At 35.8% G+C, this 19,279-nt stretch overlaps 1 protein-coding gene across 1 annotated transcript in view; it reads right to left on the bottom strand.

Annotated features, from left to right (window-relative positions):
- The window catches only part of HCN1 (hyperpolarization activated cyclic nucleotide gated potassium channel 1), a 392,613-nt gene that overhangs the window by 99,811 nt on the left and 273,523 nt on the right, over positions 1–19,279 (bottom strand). Inside the window, exon 4 of the mRNA XM_049648096.1 lies at positions 7,938–8,156. Coding sequence (XP_049504053.1) covers positions 7,938–8,156 — 219 coding nt within the window. The remainder of the gene's footprint in view (positions 1–7,937; positions 8,157–19,279) is intronic.

Here is a 19,279-nt window from a genome sequence, read left to right as displayed (position 1 = left end):
AAAGGTTGGTTGAAAGTTGGGGGTATAAGAGATACACAATTGGCAAATTTCTATTTTTCACCTTAGTTAAATTAACAGCTTCAAACTCTCTCCCTTTACTTGCTCCTATCATTATAACAGTACTTAGTGTAAAACATTTTTCTCTGCTGAAAATAAAGCATCATCATTCTGCCAGGAGCCTGGTTTGTTAGCAGCTCAAGTGGTCACATGAAGCTAACCCCAGGGCTACTGCACTGGCTGTGTTCCTAGGAGAAAATCTCAAAGATATCCCCAGTCTTAGGATCTCCTTGGCCTGAGAACATTTGGCAATACTACCACTTTAACATACCGGAGTATGTTAAATTCAGCTCCTGGGAAGCAAAAAGTATATGGTATAGCAGCATTGGAAATCTTTCTGACTAATTAAGGAACCATGTGGGAGTTGTGCTCGTGGCATTCTCATTTGTAAAGGAAGGAAGACTTTACGAAGAAGGAAGAAAAAGCAAGTGAAACATTTTGCTGAATGCACATGGATTTTAGAGCTACATCTTCCTCCTAAGAATGTTCCCAATGAAAATGAAGGCATCCAGCCATTTTTAATTTAAGCATTGGGTCAAATTGATTTTCCAAGGTCAAGATCGTTATAACTTCAAAGCCTCTTTGCTTTTCTGAGGATAAATACTAACACAGCCCACAAAATCAGTAAACCAAACTAGCAGCTCAACTGACTAAATTTCTTGATAATGAAGACAGGTTGAAAAGCAGGATGTAAATGTTCTTCCTTTCTTTTTAAAATAATAGCATTACCTACAAACTATCGTAGTCACTACTCCAAATTTTTCCTCTTTGCTCTGGCTATAGAGTCTTTTTTTTTGAAGACTCAGAATTGCATGGCAAGAGTGATGAACTCACCCATCCATCTTTTCTAGACAATGGGTTCCATCATGTCCTAAAGGAGAACACCCTCCTGATCAACCCAGAAACAAAGAAATTGCTTCAACCCTGATGAAAGACACTTTGATAATGTACCTTTTACTTACAGAGAAATCAATCTCAGAATTCCAGAGGAGAAAGCATATTGAAAATTAAGTTTTCATCTGTGTTTAAGCTAAATACATACATATAATACATAAGCAAGTAAGTGCTGTAACATGAAGCAAGATCTTTACAATACGCTTATGTATAAGTTAATAAACAACATAACTTTTAAAAGATGTGTTATGTATACTCAAGGGACAGCATTCAGAAAAGTTCAAATTGTGAACTCTTATTCTTATTTATGTTAGAATAAAGGCCAGACCAGTAAACATTCTAAATCCTCACTGTCCCTTCTGCGTACTGTTGTAACCTCAGCATCATAATACTGAGGTTTCTGTGTATAGGGCTGAGCTACACAAAAGTTGAGAAACAAGTGTTCCCATCATGGTGCTTATACTCCCCTGGACAGATAAAATAGATACAATAAACAAATTACTATAGGTTGAGATGATCAGAGAAGATGTCACAGCCCTCCCAAGAGAAGGGCATAACCCATGTAAATAGTGAAAGGGGTAAAAATATATAAAGGGGTAGGGTGAAGGGTATAACAGGTCAGACTCATTTAGTTTGTTGAGAAAAATTTATTTGCTTGGAAATGAAGTTTGGTGGAGAGATCTGTAAGAATTTAAAAGTTGATATGGCATCATCCGTCCTTCACCCAAATTCTTTTGGAAGGGCGTATTACCGATAAAATATCTACATTAACCATAGTAACTTTAACTGATGTGAAATCTGCTTTATTGCAAATGGGATTTGAGTGGATTGAAAATGAGAGGAGGTCTTGGTGCTTAGCTTTTTGTCTTTGGTCATACCATTAGCTTATACAACTTTGGGAGATTAGACTGATTAAACAAGAAAAAGATTTCTATGGATTAAGAAATGTATGCGATAGTCCTGTTAATAGTTTTTCATTTACAAGGAAAAAATAAGGATTTATGGATTATGAATTAAAATCAAGGAAAAAAAAAACATTTTCCTGGACCGACTAGGTTTAGGATATTATGTTGTTGCTATGATTACATAAAACTGTATAATTCAATATGGCTGCATATAGGATTACATACAACTCACTTTTATGAGAGACTACTTCTATTAAACCATACCTTCTTAGTCCAAAGGGCCTTTCATGAGAGTCATATAAACTCATGCTAAGATGAAGAAAATTGTATCATTGTTCTTTTGGATAAATTTAGCTTTTAAATTTCTTATCATTATTAAATTGAGAATATGTAATTTTTAAAAATTTATATAATATAATCAATATTTGAAGCCTGGAGTAGCACTGGCTCACTGTCTTGGGCTCTACCATTAGAAAGCATGGTCTATTTAAACAAATCATCCCTGCACCTGTCTTGGATTTATACGCTCTGCTTCCTGGATTCAGGAAGCTATTCAGTGTATAAAGGTATTTCAATGTGATAATTTCCTCATACAATTAACATGATTCTTCAGTCATATTCAAATTTTACATTAAAAATCTTTCATGTACATTAAGTCTACCAAGGTGAGTTGAAAGTTTTTCTTATTCTAAGTTCATGATGTGTTTTATGTTGTAATTCTTCCTTATTACAGAGGGAAAACTGTACACCTAAAAGCTGCTATTACTATAATTATATGACAGGAAGGCGAGCGACAAGTCTAAAAATAGTAGTAGGCTCCCTGGGGGTGCCCAAGTGTTAGAACTAAGTTGCAGTAGTACAAAGGCACAGGGTGATGAAAAGCAGTTTCATCTCCTGAAGAGTAGGTGAACTGCAGACCTATCTAGAAAAGAGAGTAACTACCCAACGTCAGTTAAAAAAGAAAAAAAAAAAAGGAATACTCATCACTTTGGGGAATTTTTCTAAATTTTTTTTAATGTTTATTTATTTTTGAGAGAGAGAAAGAGACAGAGTAAAACCAAGGGATGGGCAGAGAGAGAGGGAGAATTCCAAGAATTCCAAGCAGGCTCCAGGCTCCATGCTGTCTCAGGGCCCGATGTGGGGCTCGAATTTGCAAACAGATCATGACCTGAGCTGAAGTTGGACACTTAACTAACAGCCACCCAGGCATGCTTTGGGGAGTTTTCCTAGATAGGTATTTTCCAAATATCTAATTTTTAATTTAATTGTTTTATACAATTATTTTATTTTATTTAAGTTTATTTATTCTGAAAGAGAGAGAGAGAGCAGGCATGAGCAGGGGAGGGCTGTCAGCATGGAGCCCAATTTGGGCTCGAACTCATGAACCCATGAGATTATGACCTGAGCCGAAATAAAGAGCTGGACGCTTAACTGACTGAGCCACTCATGTGCCCCCAAAGTACGTTTTAATCACTTAAAAATACATGGGGGAGTTGGCACGGAGGGCAGAGACAACAAATTAAATGTTCAACGTGCACACATTTATCCAAAGAAACCATACTCTGATGCATTTTTCAATCAACATTTTCAAACAGTTGACTAGGGAACATTTATATGTACAGGTGACCCTTGAAATAGCATGGGGATTAAGGGTGGTGACCCCACAGCACAGTTGAAAATCCGCACATAACTTTTGACTCCTCCAGAACTTAACTACAAACAGCCTGTATAAAGTGGTCTCTCGTATACTGGTTTATAAAAGTAAATGGTGATGCAAGGATAAAGCCTCCAGGAGGTCTCAATTCCATCAGAGCTCCACAGATGTCAAGAAGGTAGAATGAGAATTTTCCTGAGCAGGTTTCTTCAGAGAGAGTGATTGTTCTGAGTCCCTTTCTCAGCCCCCTTTGGGATAGAGGGTGGGAGGGCTACCTTCTAACACTTTACCTGGGGAGACACCTTCAAGAAAACCACTTGGGTATCTCTGAAATAAGATCATATTGTTGGGAGTCACATATAAGAACACAGAATTAACTTGTGGACAGGGTCTGACTCCTGCCAAAGAATTGGGGAAGGCTAGACACAGGATCCTCATTGCTTTGGTGGTAGGAGGCAGAACACTGAGGGATGGGTGAAGAGAGGAACGCAGGAGTGCTTCTCTGTGGGCCAGATCTGAGCCACACAGGGGGGCCAGCTTTACGTCTTGGGTCCTGTCCAAGAGTACCACCTGGCAAAGCAAGGAGCCCAGAGCAGAAGGAGGTTGGAGATAACTTCCGGATTTCGCAGGACTAAGGAAGTGCAGGAGGGAGACTCAGGGGGTGTTACCTGAAGAGCCCAAATGATCTCATAAAGAAGTGTCAGCTTTAATCATCTGCCATACCCATCAAAGAACACTAGCATAACACATCTAGCAAGGGATTAAAACTGCTTCTTCCTGGGGCTCCTATGTGACTTAGTCGGTTAAGCGTCTAACTCTTGGTTTCAGCTCAGGTCATGATCTCATGGTTTGTGAGTTCAAGCCCCGCATCAGGGTCCACACTCACAGTGTGGAGACTGCTTTGGAATTCTCTCTCTCTCTGTGTCCCTCCCGTGCATGCATATTCTCTCTCTCTCTCTCTCCTCTCAAAATAAATAAACTAAAAACATCAACAACAACAAAAAACTGCCTCTTCCCTTCCCTTTAATCCCTCCTTGTGTCTTCTCCCTAGTGACAAATAGTAGCTCCTAATAGGCTTATAACAGGAGAGAGAAGAGAGCCTATGGAGAATGCTCTAATTCCTGGCTTCTAGCCCCAAAAAGATCTTGGAGGGATTTTATTTGTTCAGAAAAAAATGACCCTTTTGCTAAATAAACAGTTGGAGACAAAAAATATGATTGCTTTTGGTTATTTCTGAAATTGAGCTTGTTCAATATCCCAGTTACAGGAACTATGAAGCCTGCTAGTAATCCAGAGCAGAGCATCAGGAGAGGCACATTTTAAATGCCACCTGTCTCATGCTTTAAAGTCACCTTATCTGGCAGAAGGGGAAAATGTAGCTGTCTGAAATATCAGAATACAAAACATGATACCCCATGAAATCAGCAGCATACAGTGTGATTCAAGTCAGAGTTTAATCTGCAATGCTACATTACATTTTTTTTTTTTTGGTCAAGAGTGAAAATAATGATGATGATGGTGGTGACGATGATGATGATGACGACACTCTAGCCCTTTCAGATTACTATCATTGGGGAATTGTGTAGATAAGGATCTCAAAATCAGAGGACCTAATGCTACTGCTTAGGATGATAGAACGACTTCAGGTTGGGAAAGCAAGAACGAACAGATGTTCCCTAGGAAGACAGAATTAAATGACCCTGAGATTCCAGACATACACAGTAGGCTGGATAACTTGCAGTAGACTAGAGCATACAGTAGTGCACTAGACTAGATTTGATCAATACTTTTACTGCAGCCAAACTGTAGGGCAAGTGATGGAGAGACAACAGACAATGTCGAGGAATGAATTCTGGGGCCAGATTAGGTGGGTTGAACCAGTGCAATCTGAATGACTACTATAAAATGTATTGGAGCTCTTTCTTTTACCTCAAAAATATAAATATTTTTGATGAAAAATAACATCAGTGAAAATAATATCGACATTAATTTTACAGTCATCCATGGAGATGGTTCTAATACACTTAAAGACAAATATTAACTACAAGAAAAAGCAGCTTGTCAAAAAGATAAACATAAAATTGTTATATGACCCAGCAATTCCACTCCTAGGTACATGCTTAAAAGCAATGAAAACAGATACTCATATTACACTTGTACTCAAATTTTAACAGCAGCTCTATTCACAATAGCCAGAGGAGGAAACAACTCAAATGTCCATCGACTGATAAATGGATAAACAAATGTATTATATCCATACAATGGGATATAAATGAGCCAAAAAAAGGTAACTAAACACTGATATATGTTACAATTTTGATGAACTTTGAAAACATTTAAAAGGTCATATATTGTATAACTCTAGTTTAGGAAACATTCAGAATAAGGAAATATATATATATATATATATATATATATATATATTTGTAATGAAATATATATATATTTGTAATGAAATATATATATATATATTTATAGAAATATATATATATGTAATGAAATATATATATATATATATATTTGTAATCAGCTCTTTCTGTGTAGATTGTACCATATGTCAAAAAAGTAACAAAGGATTACCTCAGTACACTTGCCTTCTATTAAGCCCTTGTAATATCAAGAACTTGACGATTTGAATTATTGCAGGCATCATAACATTTTTGCTTATAAATGTCTATGATTGCGTAGTTGAATTAATTGGGTTTCCAAGTTAAACCTGGCTTTGTTTTTATTTTTTTTTTAATTTTTAATGTTTATTTATTTTTCAGAGAGAGAGACAGAGAGAGAGACAGACAGACCATGAGTGGGGTAAGGACAGAGAGAGAGGGAGACACAGAATCCCAAGCAGGCTCCAGGCTCCATGCTGTCAGCATACAGCCTGATGCAGGGCTCGAACTCACGAACCACAAGATCATGACCTGAGCTGAAGTTGGAAACTTAACTGACTGAGCCACCCAGGCGCCCCTAAGCCTGGCTTTAAAGCAGGTCTAAAAACATAAAAATAGTGAATTCACCTAACATGCAGTGCAATGGTAATAAATGCAATACCAGAAATTGAAGATTTGGTTTTAAGAAAAATAGGTACCAATGATGCAGACAGAAGGAGATGGGAAAAGAGCATTTTTTTTCTAAAGCAGTATCAACTGAAAGAGAAAAAAACAGTATAATAGAAACATACATTTTGCTGCAATCTTATCTTAAATCTCCATTATGTTAGCCCAAATTCCTTCGAGTATACAATTTTCAGTCACAGTCACCATTGTATGAAGTCTCCTCTCCCTTACTATGTGCTTTGTTTTTTTCCAGTTTAATTGGAGGCTTTATTTTAAAATGAACCTTGAAGCAATTTTGGTGGTTCACCTCTTCATTATTTCAGTAACAAAATACCAACTTGCTCATTGCAGTAGTTGATGGCAGTGTCATTACATTCAAGGGAAATAAAGTATCTGGTTCCTTTTCTCGCATTGTGTGATTATAGTGTTGAAAATGTCTGTAAATAAAACAACAACTGAAACAATCTTTGGCTATTTTGTAAGTAATTATAAGTCTAAGCTGGTTATCACTCACTAGAAGTATTCTAGAACTACTTTAGCCATTGCTTCCAGAAATGCTCTTTGGCCAGGTGTATACTATATAGTTTGCCATGTTTAACTAAACTTCTGCATTATAAAATCTTCCTTCACTTAGGAAATACTCTTCTTTATCTGTCAAAAAGTTAAGGATGTTTGGTCGAGTATACAATTACTGTCTGACTATCCAAAGTTTAGCCCCAGCGAAAGTAATTCAGCATATGAAAAAAAAAATCCAATGAATGTATCATTGCATATATTTACTTTTCTCTCTCTCGAGAAAAGTTTAGAGCTGCAATCATTTTAATTAACACATTGTGCAGAAGAATGCACGACAGCAGCTGTTAATATGCATTTTTAAGACTAGAGGGTGTGGTGACTTATCTAGATATAAGAGCAACATATGTTCAGCTAAGCATATGGATTATAATATAAATTATGATTGTAATGCAGAGAAACAGAGGGACATGTGCAATGGCTGCCTGTTTTCATTTAATCGCTAACATTTTTCTAACATACATTAGAGGAGGCATTATATTATTTTACTGTGGAAATATGATAGAACATGATCGATCATAATACTTTAAATCAGCTTAATGCATTCTGAAACATGTAACTGTTTTTTCTGTGAATGTAAATTCAGATTTAAAAACGTTATTCAACAAATAAATTGAAAACAAATAACTATATAGCGAGCATCTTAAAGCAACCTTAAAATATCAAAACAGACTGTGTTTTCCTGTTTTATCCATTTTGTTTCGTTATGTTTTTGACAGAATAATGGTTTAGTTACTGTGAACACTATTAATTCAATTTACAAACTAGCTGGTTGGAGATGGTAGTGATGACACAAATTACCTTCTCTTGATATTGGCGCCTTGAAGAATCCAAAGACTGGATTAAAGCCGTGGCATGGCCGACAAACATGGCATAGCAGGTGGCCCCAACGATCATGCTCAGCATGGTAATCCAGAGGTCAGACATGCTGACTGGGGCCTGGGCTCCATACCCAATGCACAGCATGTGACTCATAGCTTTGAAGAGTGCATATGAATACTGCTTTCCCCATGAATCATTCTGGAAGAGAAGGGAAAGAGAAAACAGGCTGAGTCATTAGGATGGCAGAATAAAAAGTGAGTATGACCCATACACAAAAACATTATAGAGTAACGAGTATGGAGAAACATCCTTGTAATGGAACATTTAATTGCTACTCAAATGACCTGCGGTTTCCAAAACTTGCCTACCACTAGGAAACAGAAACAATCTACTGATAATATATGCATTCCAGTCAGTTTTAGGTTTGTTGTCTTTAAAACTAAAATTCCTTTTGAGACAATGGTGTGACTGTTATATAAAAATGCTGATAGACTGACTCCAAAGTTTCAAGGAAATCTGGTCATTTTCTTGCAACGTATTTGCAAGATGAGAAATGTTGCAGGTAAGTATGAAGGTGATGGGTCTATGTATAGGAATTTTTATCAAAACTACGATGTTTAGATTTAAAATCCAAATGGATATATTGGCATAGTCCTTAATTCCATACTTCTTAAATGAAAAATACACAAACATTTTGGCAACGGAGGTCTGATAAATGGAAAGACTTCCTTGAAGTCCTCTTTCAGGGTAATGTAGATTGGGATTCAAATGTCAGGATTGATGATGGATGAATCTTGTTGGCTTTTTATAAAATAAAATAAGCAAAATAATATCTTGGCAAACCCTCTGGAAAAAAAAGAGCTGACTTCTGAGATTAGTTACTGGATGCAATTTCTGAAACCTTTCAAAAATTTACTCCAAACTCTATTCTACAAAAATAAGCTATTCAATATATCTTATCTACCCTTTGATAAAATTTAAAGGACTATTTGGATCAATTTGGATCAAGTTCCTGGCCCAAGACTTACAAAATTTATGAGGTCCAGTGCAAAATGAAAATTTGGGATCCATTAGTTCAAAATGTAAGAAAAAAGTGCTGTTAAAGATAATAATAGATACTAAATTTTCCTTTAAAATATTTTATTACTTATGATAGTAATAGCGATAGATGAATAACAACATAAATTTATATATTTCAAAAAATATTTTTGTGTCATAGTTATATATAATATGATAAATAGAAATACTGTATTATTGTGATATATTGATCATATAATTTTTCTGGTTTAATTTTCTGCAAATCCATTTCTTAGGTCATCAACATTTTTACAATTAGCAATTTCATTTTCAACTATAAAATTGTAAGTGACATCACTTGTTTTGGCTAAGGTAAGATCACAAATAATTTCTGATAGTTTCTGAGAAATTTTAAGAAAGATCTTTCTGTTGATGCACCTATTACTGGAACTACTTAGAATATTCTATAGATTATGATAACATTGGCATAAATTTCTGATTTAACATAAATTTTAGTACATCTGGAGCTGATGATTCTAATGGAACATTTTTCAATGAAGATTTAACTCTATACAAACTAGTTTCATGTATGAATGTGATTTTTAATTAAACTTTCTACTTTAAGATAAGTATAGATTAACATGCAAATTTTAAGAAATAATAGAGAACCCATGCACCTTTCATCCAAAATAGTAACATCCTGCAAAGTATGTACAATGTTACAACCAGGAAATTGACATGGGTACAATCCATTGATCTCACTCATATTGCACTGATTTAAGGTGCTTGTTAGTGTGTGTACTTAAGTTTTATACAATTTTAACGCCTGTATAAGTTTGCGTATTCCTCACCACAGTCAAGATACAGAACAATTCCATCACAACAAAGATCCTTTACACTGTCTATATGTTGAATTTAATGTAAATGTATGCACTGACATTTTAATATTACCTCTGACATTTCCTATAACTCGCTGAGGTTGTGCAAGAAACCAAAAGTAGTTTCATAATTCGTATATAATCCAAAATGCCTGTTTATGTATTTTATTCCTTTATTTTCAATTATAAGGTAAAATTATACAAAAAATTCCTTTTTTTGCTATTCATTGGTTCATTTAGAGTTTCATATGAAGATAGTGTTATTTTCCATCAAATATGATGATCTTTAAATTCAATCTGTATTTCTAGGCTGGTGGATATTTGCTTTGCAATGTTGCAGTTTTCAAAACTGGACATTGTAAACTGTGAAAAATTCTAATAACTCCCTGATATGTTTTATTGCAACATCCATGTATACACCTTAACTTTGTAATAATTTGCTGACAAAGTTTACCATCTGAGTTATGCAAGCATTATTTTGGGATTTAGGCAGATTTAATGTTCGTGTAGATACTGCAGGGATGGGATCCTGGGACTGATAGGCAGCTGTCCTCTCACCAAGATTCCTGTCCCTGCCGGCAGTGGGGGAGCCGCTCCTACCTCTTCCATTTGCTGCTTTTGCTGCTGTTGCTTTGGGGGTTGCTGTTGCCACTGGTAATCTGGCCCAGTTCTGGCTTGGCCACACTGGGGACACAGCATCCCAGACTGCGGAGGCAGGCAGATGTGCACCTTGCTGTCAGGCCAATTGCTTGGCTTCTGTGTTGCCCGCTTTGCCTGCGGGTCTGAACCTGTGTATGCAGAGTGGCCCCCTGAAGCTCCAATGCTCATGGTCATGTTCATGCTCCAATGTCCCAGTGAACTTCATTTACAGAACATAAATTCACAGATAAAGTTATTGAGAATATCAAGATAGCAGCAGCGGGGGCGCCTGGGTGGCGCAGTCGGTTAAGCGTCCGACTTCACCCAGGTCACGATCTCGCGGTCCGTGAGTTCGAGCCCCGCGTCAGGCTCTGGGCTGATGGCTCAGAGTCTGGAGCCTGTTTCCGATTCCGTGTCTCCCTCTCTCTCTGCCCCTCCCCCGTTCATGCTCTGTCTCTCTCTGTCCCAAAAATAAATTAAAAAAAAAAAAAAAAAAAAAAAACGTTGAAAAAAAAAAGATAGCAGCAGCGGAGCTTTATAACAAGCACAAGGTCCTTCTGGAAGTGGGTCCCTGTGCAACTAAAAGGTCATGCCCACAAACACACAAAGATATCCCTGCCTTTGTCGAATTAACTCTTAAATTATTGGAAAATTTTAAGTTACTTAAAAAAATATTGAATATACATAGATAATTTTTTGTTCATGTTTTAATGGAGTTATCCAATTAGGAAAAATAGGACATGATAAAGCTGAAACATCCAACTTCATAAACTTTGGAATTGCATATGGCTGCTGACAAAAATAACCAGTCCCGTTTGGTCGAAAGAGTTAAGTTTCTTAAAGTGAAATTCATTGTTACTTATAAAATAAGGTCATGTTGCCCCATCCATCCGTCCATCCATCCATCCATGTGTACACACACACACACACACACACACACACACAGGTGTAAAAATGAGATTCAATTTTAAGAAATGAAAATTATTTGCATATTATACTATGCATACAGTATAATGGACCCACGCACAAGTTTTCATTTTGAGAAATAAAATTCATTCCTTACACTTTTTTTCACACATGAAAATACATAGCTATACTTAACAAATAAACCTGGTTGCCCAAATTCTAGATGTTCCAGGAACTAGAAATGGAGTATTCAATGAACAAAGAAATGTGTTCTATAAAAATCTTGAATATACATGTTATTTAAAGTGACATTAAACTTCCTGAAATTCAACTCAGTAATACACTGATATACTAAAAATGAATTTATTGCAAAGGCTTTAATTCCTAAGATCTATTCAAAGAACGAACAGAAAAGAAAAAATAAGCTTTGTTTGTTTCTCACTGGCTTTAAATCTCTTCCGGGCTCCCTTGGGACTCCAATTCCCTTGTTGTGGTGACTTCCATCTGGTACATGATGATCTTCTCATTTGCCTGGCATCTACTCCTAGATTAGGGCTGGGGCTATGTCTCATTGATCATGTTAAACTCTAAATTGCATGATTCGGTGGACACACTAAATATTTTTTGTTGAAAACACTGTTGTTGAAAAAAAGGGTGAATAAATAAATTTTGACTGTGCTGTTAAATCTAATGCAAGATTCCCTTCCTTACACAGGGGCATAGTCATGTTGTTAAGGCATCTTGATGGACATAGATATAATGGGAATAATTCAAAAGCCAATGGGGTGTCCAGGGGAGACTGCATTTTAATTATGTTCATATTGTTTATTTCTTTGTTTTTGAGGGGAAACGGTAAGTGGAGCTGGAGAAGAGCATTTCAATTTTCCAGAGGAATGCAGTTAGATAATAGCCAAAGTAAGAATGTGTGTTTAGGTTCATTTTCATTTATCTCCTTAGGCACATACCCAACACACACACACACACACACACACACACACACACACACACACACAGAGATTCTGGCTTTTTTTTCCCTACAAAAATGGATCATATCATATATACTTCCCTGCATTTAGCTTTTATCACAGGAAAATTCCTCCAAATAATCTAGTGTTCATGTAACTATGTCAATTACCCATTGTTGATTTTGTTATAGTTAATTCTCGTATTTTTCTATTGTTTTCTAGTTTTTGCCACTACAAACTATTCTGTAATAAACAACTTTGTACATATAACCTTTATCTCTATCAAATAGATTCTCAGGAGTGTGTTTGTTGGGTCAAAGAGTAAAGTTTTCAATTGATTTTGAAATATATTGCCAGAATGTTTCAAAAGGCTGTAACTTTTCCAAAAACAAGTAAAATCACACTTCATCACCTTTTCTAGTGAGAAATAGTAGCCCACAGTTTTTTTTTTTATTTTTTTTTTTAACGTTTATTTATTTTTGAGACAGAGAGAGACAGAGCATGAACAGGGGAGGGTCAGAGAGAGAGGGAGACACAGAATCTGAAACAGGCTCCAGGCTCTGAGCTGTCAGCACAGAGCCCGATGCGGGGCTCGAACTCACAGACCGTGAGATCATGACCTGAGCCGAAGTTGGCTGCTTAACCGACTGAGCCACCCAGGCGCCCCGCGACCCTGTGTTTTGAAGCCACAGTTATTTTTATTTCCATTTCTCAGACTAAGAATTTGAGAATGTTTTCATATACTTATTAATATACTGGACTTCTCATTTCTGATGAAATTCTTGTTTTTTTCTTATGAATTCGTAATACATAGTTGAAGACTGGATATCAATTCTTTAACTATTTGCTTTAAATGTCTATTCCTAATTTACTGTTTTCCTATTTATTTTTAATGATATAATTTGCCATACAAACATTTTGATTACTTTATGTAGGAAAATAAATCTACAATTTCCCTGTGAGCTGCTGAACTTTCTGTATTGGTTAAAAAGATTTCCCTGAATCTGTGATTATTCATATATAAGTGTTTTTGAGATATGTTATTTTTATATAACAGTGGTTCTCAACTGAGGATGATTCTGTCACCCAAGGAACATTGCTGAATTTTTTTTTTTTTATAACTGGAGGAAGTGCTGTTAACATCTAATAGGTACAGGCTAGTGAAGCTAGTAAGTGCCCCCCCCGCCCCCCACTCCACCAATTCACAGAGAAGCTCCCTCACAGCAAACAATTATGTGGCTCAGGGGCACCTGGTTGGCTCAGTCCATTAAGTGACAGACTCTTGACTTCGGCTGAGGTCATGATCTCACAGTTCATGAGTTCAAGCCCCAAGTCAGGCTGTACAGTGACAGCGCAGAGACTGCTTAAAATTCTCTCTTTTTTCCCTCTACCTCTCCCCCACCCTCTCTCTCAAAAATAAACAAAAGAATATTAAAAAGAAGGAATTATATGGCCCAAACTACAGCTGTGGGGAGGTAATAGATGGATTTAACAATGACTAAAGAAAAGCTATGTTTAAAAGCTATTGGAAGCCTAAGGGAGGTGAAATGAAAAGTGAAATAGCATAAAAGCATAAAGTATAAAACAAGAACAGCCACAAATAATTTTGAGGGGATAAGGTCTATAGAATTCAGCATATAAGATTTTTATGAAATGGTAAAAGAAAAAGGAAAGTAGAATAATTCAGGAGGTTATGGAAAATTCAGAAAGATTCAAGCAATTTAGGCTTTTCTTTACAGAGGAGACTGATCAGGTGTAGGGATCTTTTCTGTTATTCTACAAGACCAGAATCATTCTCTTTACACATTGAATTTTGTCTATGCGCATTGTGTACATGAGGGCCAACCCAGCCCTCACAGTGGAATGTCAGTATTTAGGCAGCAGCCATGTGATTCAGAGGCTGCTGCTGAAAGAACCCTAAATGGAAGAATGATATTTATACCATTACCGGCATCCTCTTTATTGGCTCCTACCCTCCCCACCAGCACCATCCACCGTTACAATCCCAGCTACAAAAAGCTCAAGCCAGAAAGGTAGGTTGACTATGGCGATAAAACACACACATGGGGTTATCCTTGAAAAACAGTGTGATGGTAACAACATGAAGGGCTCTAAACTGCTCAAAGCACCAATTATTGTATTGATCTAATCAATCTTTCATCTGATTGTTCTTATTGCCATTCGATAAATGATAATATTGAGGTAGAGAACATCGTGACTTGCCCAAGGTTACAAGTTTATAAGTGGAAGATTCATTGTTTTGAACCCAATCTGACTCTAGAGACCATACCATTAGCTACTACATGACACTGCTCTTGATTTTATAAACATTATATTCATGATTTCAGGCAAAATATTAGGCTGAAAGACTAACTGATCAGTTCAAATCTCACATGAAAACCCTTATTTAATGTAGAAAATCAACATCAGGCAAAGAGGAGACCTAAAGAAGGAAAAACTTGGGGGTGCCTGGGTGGCTCAGTCAGTTGAGCATCTGACTTCAGCTCAGGTCATAATCTCACGGTTCACGAGTTCGAGCCCTGTGTTGGACTCTGTGCTGACAGCTCAGAGCCTGGAGCCTATTTCCAATTCTGTGTCGCCCTCCCTCTCTACCCCTCCCCAACTTGTGCTCTATTTCTCTCTCTCTCAAAAATAAATAAAAATTAAAAAAAAAATAAGAAGGAAAAACTAGATCTGATAGGGCTTGGTGAAGGTCCAGGAATGTTTCTTTTCTTTTCTTTTCTTTTTTCTTTTATTATGTGGCTGTTCTCCTTTCATTAAAAAAAAAATGACTCTATTGTATTTTAGTCTACATCAATAATAATAACATGAATGGGAAGACTATATACTCCACGTGATTTATCATATGATCCAAATATTACCAACTTCCATATGACTTGAATCCTATTGAAAGGAAATAAATATCTGTTAGCTCTGATTTAATCAGGGTTTCTCTTGTTTTCATGTAGGCAATGATTTACCAACAAACTGTTCCTTATAGATTTTTATTATTCAAAGAGTTTGCTCATTTAAGTCATCACTTCACTGAGGCATCACTGAATGTAATTATTTTTTTGAGGAAAACATATTGAGTCAATTAACAAGAATATATATAAGTAAATTTGATTATTCCATCTGGCAACTTTCATACAGAAAGAAATATATTTTAGGTTTATAGTCTAGGTTAATCTAGTTTCTAAGCATTTGTTTGATATACTGTTTACACCGTTACTTAATTTGGATCAGGGCTATGACAAAAAAAGAATAGAAATGTTTACTCTAGAGTTCCCTACACCTTCTGACTTAGGATGGTCAAACTCAAACTAAGCCATTTAGTATTCTGCCACAGGTATAAAAGTTCTCTGGTCCATCATCTTTATATGAACCAAAATTCTATTAATTTAGAAGGACAAAATATTCCATTATTGAACATCTGAATGAATTCTTCTTTATCATTTGAAATCAAATACAAGCATGAATCTAAGTAGGCAAAATTGGATATATAGAAGCAAACTTGGATATATAGAACTTGACTCAGAAATATATACATCAACAGCTAAAGTATCAAATTTTGATCAGTTTCAATTTACTTCTTCAACCACTGAATAAACTTATCATTTACATCAATTTCAGCAATGCCAATCAGATACAAAGATACATTAAGAAGTTCTCAAGATAAGGAATACAGCTGAGCATAATCTGCCTGAAGTCATAAGAAGTGTAGCATAACAGGTCACCAATTCCAAAGTGTACCTTCAACTGAACATGAGTTTACTTAATCTGTGTATAAGAGAAGAGAGTCAGGGTAATAAATTGTTGTTCTCTATCAATTTTACAGTGCTGAAGTATGGTAACAATGGATAGACATCAGGAGCAAGATTTATACTGATTAGTGATTGAAATAGAGCTATCCTTGTTTTTAAGTACTCATTTGAGCATTTTTGTTTTTGGAAGTATGTCCCCTAGAATTGCTGGATTTGTAAATTACAAACAGAAACATTTAAGAAACATCTTTGAGGAGGTATCTTAGTTGAATTAAACATTATTCATCACGTTTTGTTATAGATCATAGTAAGTGATAAGGTCAGTAGGAAGACAAGTGGAGATCAACTCAATGAGGCCGTCCTAAATTGAATTATTCAGTAGAAACACTCTACATGCAATTCCTAAGGAGACTCAGGGAAAAGGCTGACAGCTATGTTGTGTGTAAGGTCAAAATGTAGATAATGAGAAAGAATATTTCTTAAAAAATATATATGATGTGGCATTGCCTCCCAGTATAGTGCTTTGAAAGCAAATATTAACTCCAATGTAGGCAAGAAGAAAGAGAACCTGTCAACATTGTGCTTTGATTTCATAACTTGTCAACCTTGTTCCATAACATTAGCACTATGTTTTTAAATTAGGAAGTAATGAATTATTTCCAGGCAAATCAAATGATAGAAGCTCTTGAAACCTTGAAATACATGGTTATATATTTTGGACTTTTTTAAAATTTTTATTTCAGAGAGAGAGAGAGAGGGAAAGAGACAGAGAACACGTGCACATGGGAAAGGGGTCGAGGGAATAAGAGAATTCCAAGCAGGCTCCATGCTCAGCATGGTGCCTAATGTGGGGCCCAATCCCATGATCCCAGGATCATGACCTGAGCCCAAATCAAGAGTTGGACCCTCAGTTGACTGAACCCCCCAAGCGCCTCCGTATTTGTATTCTTGGTAGCATTATCTCCAAGTAATTTAAATGCCATGATTTTTAGAAATGACACTTTAAAAAATAATATACAATTACATATATTTTTCAGTTGGAAAAATGTATTTATTTTTCTTATTTGTGACTGTTATGATCTGCTTCCAAACATTTGTGCTCTTGAAATCAATCCTTTTGCATTACAGAAGGATTCAAATAGCTTTTAGCAATAAAATATAAAGTTACTGCATAACTAGATTACTGTTGCCATAAAAAGAATGATGTTTGGTTATTTTAAGTTCTAGACTTGTTCCCTGGACAATTAATCCCTCAAATTCTAAATATATGTTTTCCTGCTTCAATCGCATGATAAAATACAAAATCTGCATTAAGTAGATTGATAAATTAAAATTTAATCATGCTTGAGATTATGGATATTTTTTCTCGTATTTCTTTATGCACTAGTGCATTATTTTAAAATAAAAATTAAACGTATCAATACATTATTTTTTAAGTTGGTATGTCTATTAGCCTAATTTTTTATACTAAGAGTTAATTAATACTTGTTATAGAAAGGCCCCAAATCAGGTATTATTTTAAGATTTTAAGTGTGATTTTTCTATAATTAGTATTTTGAGCAAATATTTTCATTGCTTGCTTATACAAGTAAATATAAGTAAATATATTTTATTTTATTTTATTTTGTTTTAATGTTTATTATTTGAGAGGGAAAGAGAGGGAGAGAGAGAGAGACAGAGTATGAGCGGTGGAGGGGCAGAGAGAGAGGGACACATAGAATCCTAAGCAGGCTCCAGGCTCTGAGCTGTCAGCACAGAGCCCAATGTGGAGCTTGAACCCATGAACCCTGAGATCAAGACCTGAGCTGAAGTGGAACGCTTAACTGACTGAGCCAGGTGTCCCTTATTTCATTTTATCTTAATTTTGCTTTTAATTTTTTTTATGTTTATTTATTTATTTTTTTTTTTGAGAGAGAGAAAGAAAGAGAGAGAGCATGAGTAGGGGAGAGGCAGAAAAAGAGGGAGAAAGAAAATCTGAAGCAGGCTCCAGGTTCTGAGCCATTAGCACAGAGCTCAATGCAGGGTGCAAACTCACAAACCATGAGATCATGACCTGAGCCGAAGTCGGATGGTTAACTGACTGAACCACCCAGGCACCCCAGCAAGTATATTTTAAATATTTCTGCACATATATCTATCCATAAACATATTTTCTATATATACTTAAATATAAAGGAACAATGGAAGAGATTAGCATACACTGAGTACTTTACTCCTTATGAGGTACTATTCTACGAACTCATTGCTCCTCATAATATTCTTGAAACCTGATATTGTTCTTACAGGTAAGAGATGCAAAAATTAGAAAAATTAAGAAACTTGCTCAAAGTCACACACATTTATCAGTGCCAAAGCTGGAACTGAATCACTGGTCTGTTTGAACTACAGTATAAACTATCTCCATTCCAAAGATCACAGCCACATATTTCATAACCATGTATATAAGTAAAATACATAATCCTAATGCAAAAGTTTAAAGCATTTTAAGAACATAACTGTAGCACAGAAATTCTTTAAAATATATGTTTTCATCTCAACTAGCAAAAGGGAACATCTACTACATCTTAGGGGAATTTAGAGGAAAAATGATCTCAGGTTTTTATCAGAGGAAACCTCTAAAGGAAAATTCCCTGGAGAGTTTGAGGTCAATAAAGACGGTTGGGTCATTCAGTCATACTTCACTTTTTCCCATTGGCCAAGAACACTTAAAGGGTTCTCTTCTTTTCCTCCTATTCCCAAAGCCCAGGATGAAGCAAAGTATCCTGGCATTGAATAGGAAGAGTCTTCTGGAAGGAGGTCCTTGTCTGAGGCTTAATCCTCCAGAGTATAGAAGGTGCATGCCACATAGGGAGGCAGATTCAGTCTGAACCACTTATGGATGCTGGTGTGCTTCCACTAACACCTGGTCAAAGTGAAATAAGTAATGATGGCACATCTCCAAATGTATCTCTAAATGCTATTATTTAATACGCACTTTTAAATTAATTGTATGGGTTTTAGTGAAGCAACTCTGCACTAATGATTTTCAAATTAGTAGATCATCTCTTTGATGGCACTCTCAAGTTGTTTAACTCCGCTAATTAGAGGTTTTAGCATATTGGTAGTTTTATTTTTTTTTTTTTATTTATTTTTTTTTTTTTAATTTTTTTTTT

This window comes from Panthera uncia (assembly GCF_023721935.1).
Source record: "Panthera uncia isolate 11264 chromosome A1 unlocalized genomic scaffold, Puncia_PCG_1.0 HiC_scaffold_17, whole genome shotgun sequence".
Taxonomy (NCBI): domain Eukaryota; kingdom Metazoa; phylum Chordata; class Mammalia; order Carnivora; family Felidae; genus Panthera; species Panthera uncia.
The sequence above is the reverse complement of the archived record's forward strand: the minus strand, read 5'-3'. Positions and strand labels throughout refer to the sequence as shown.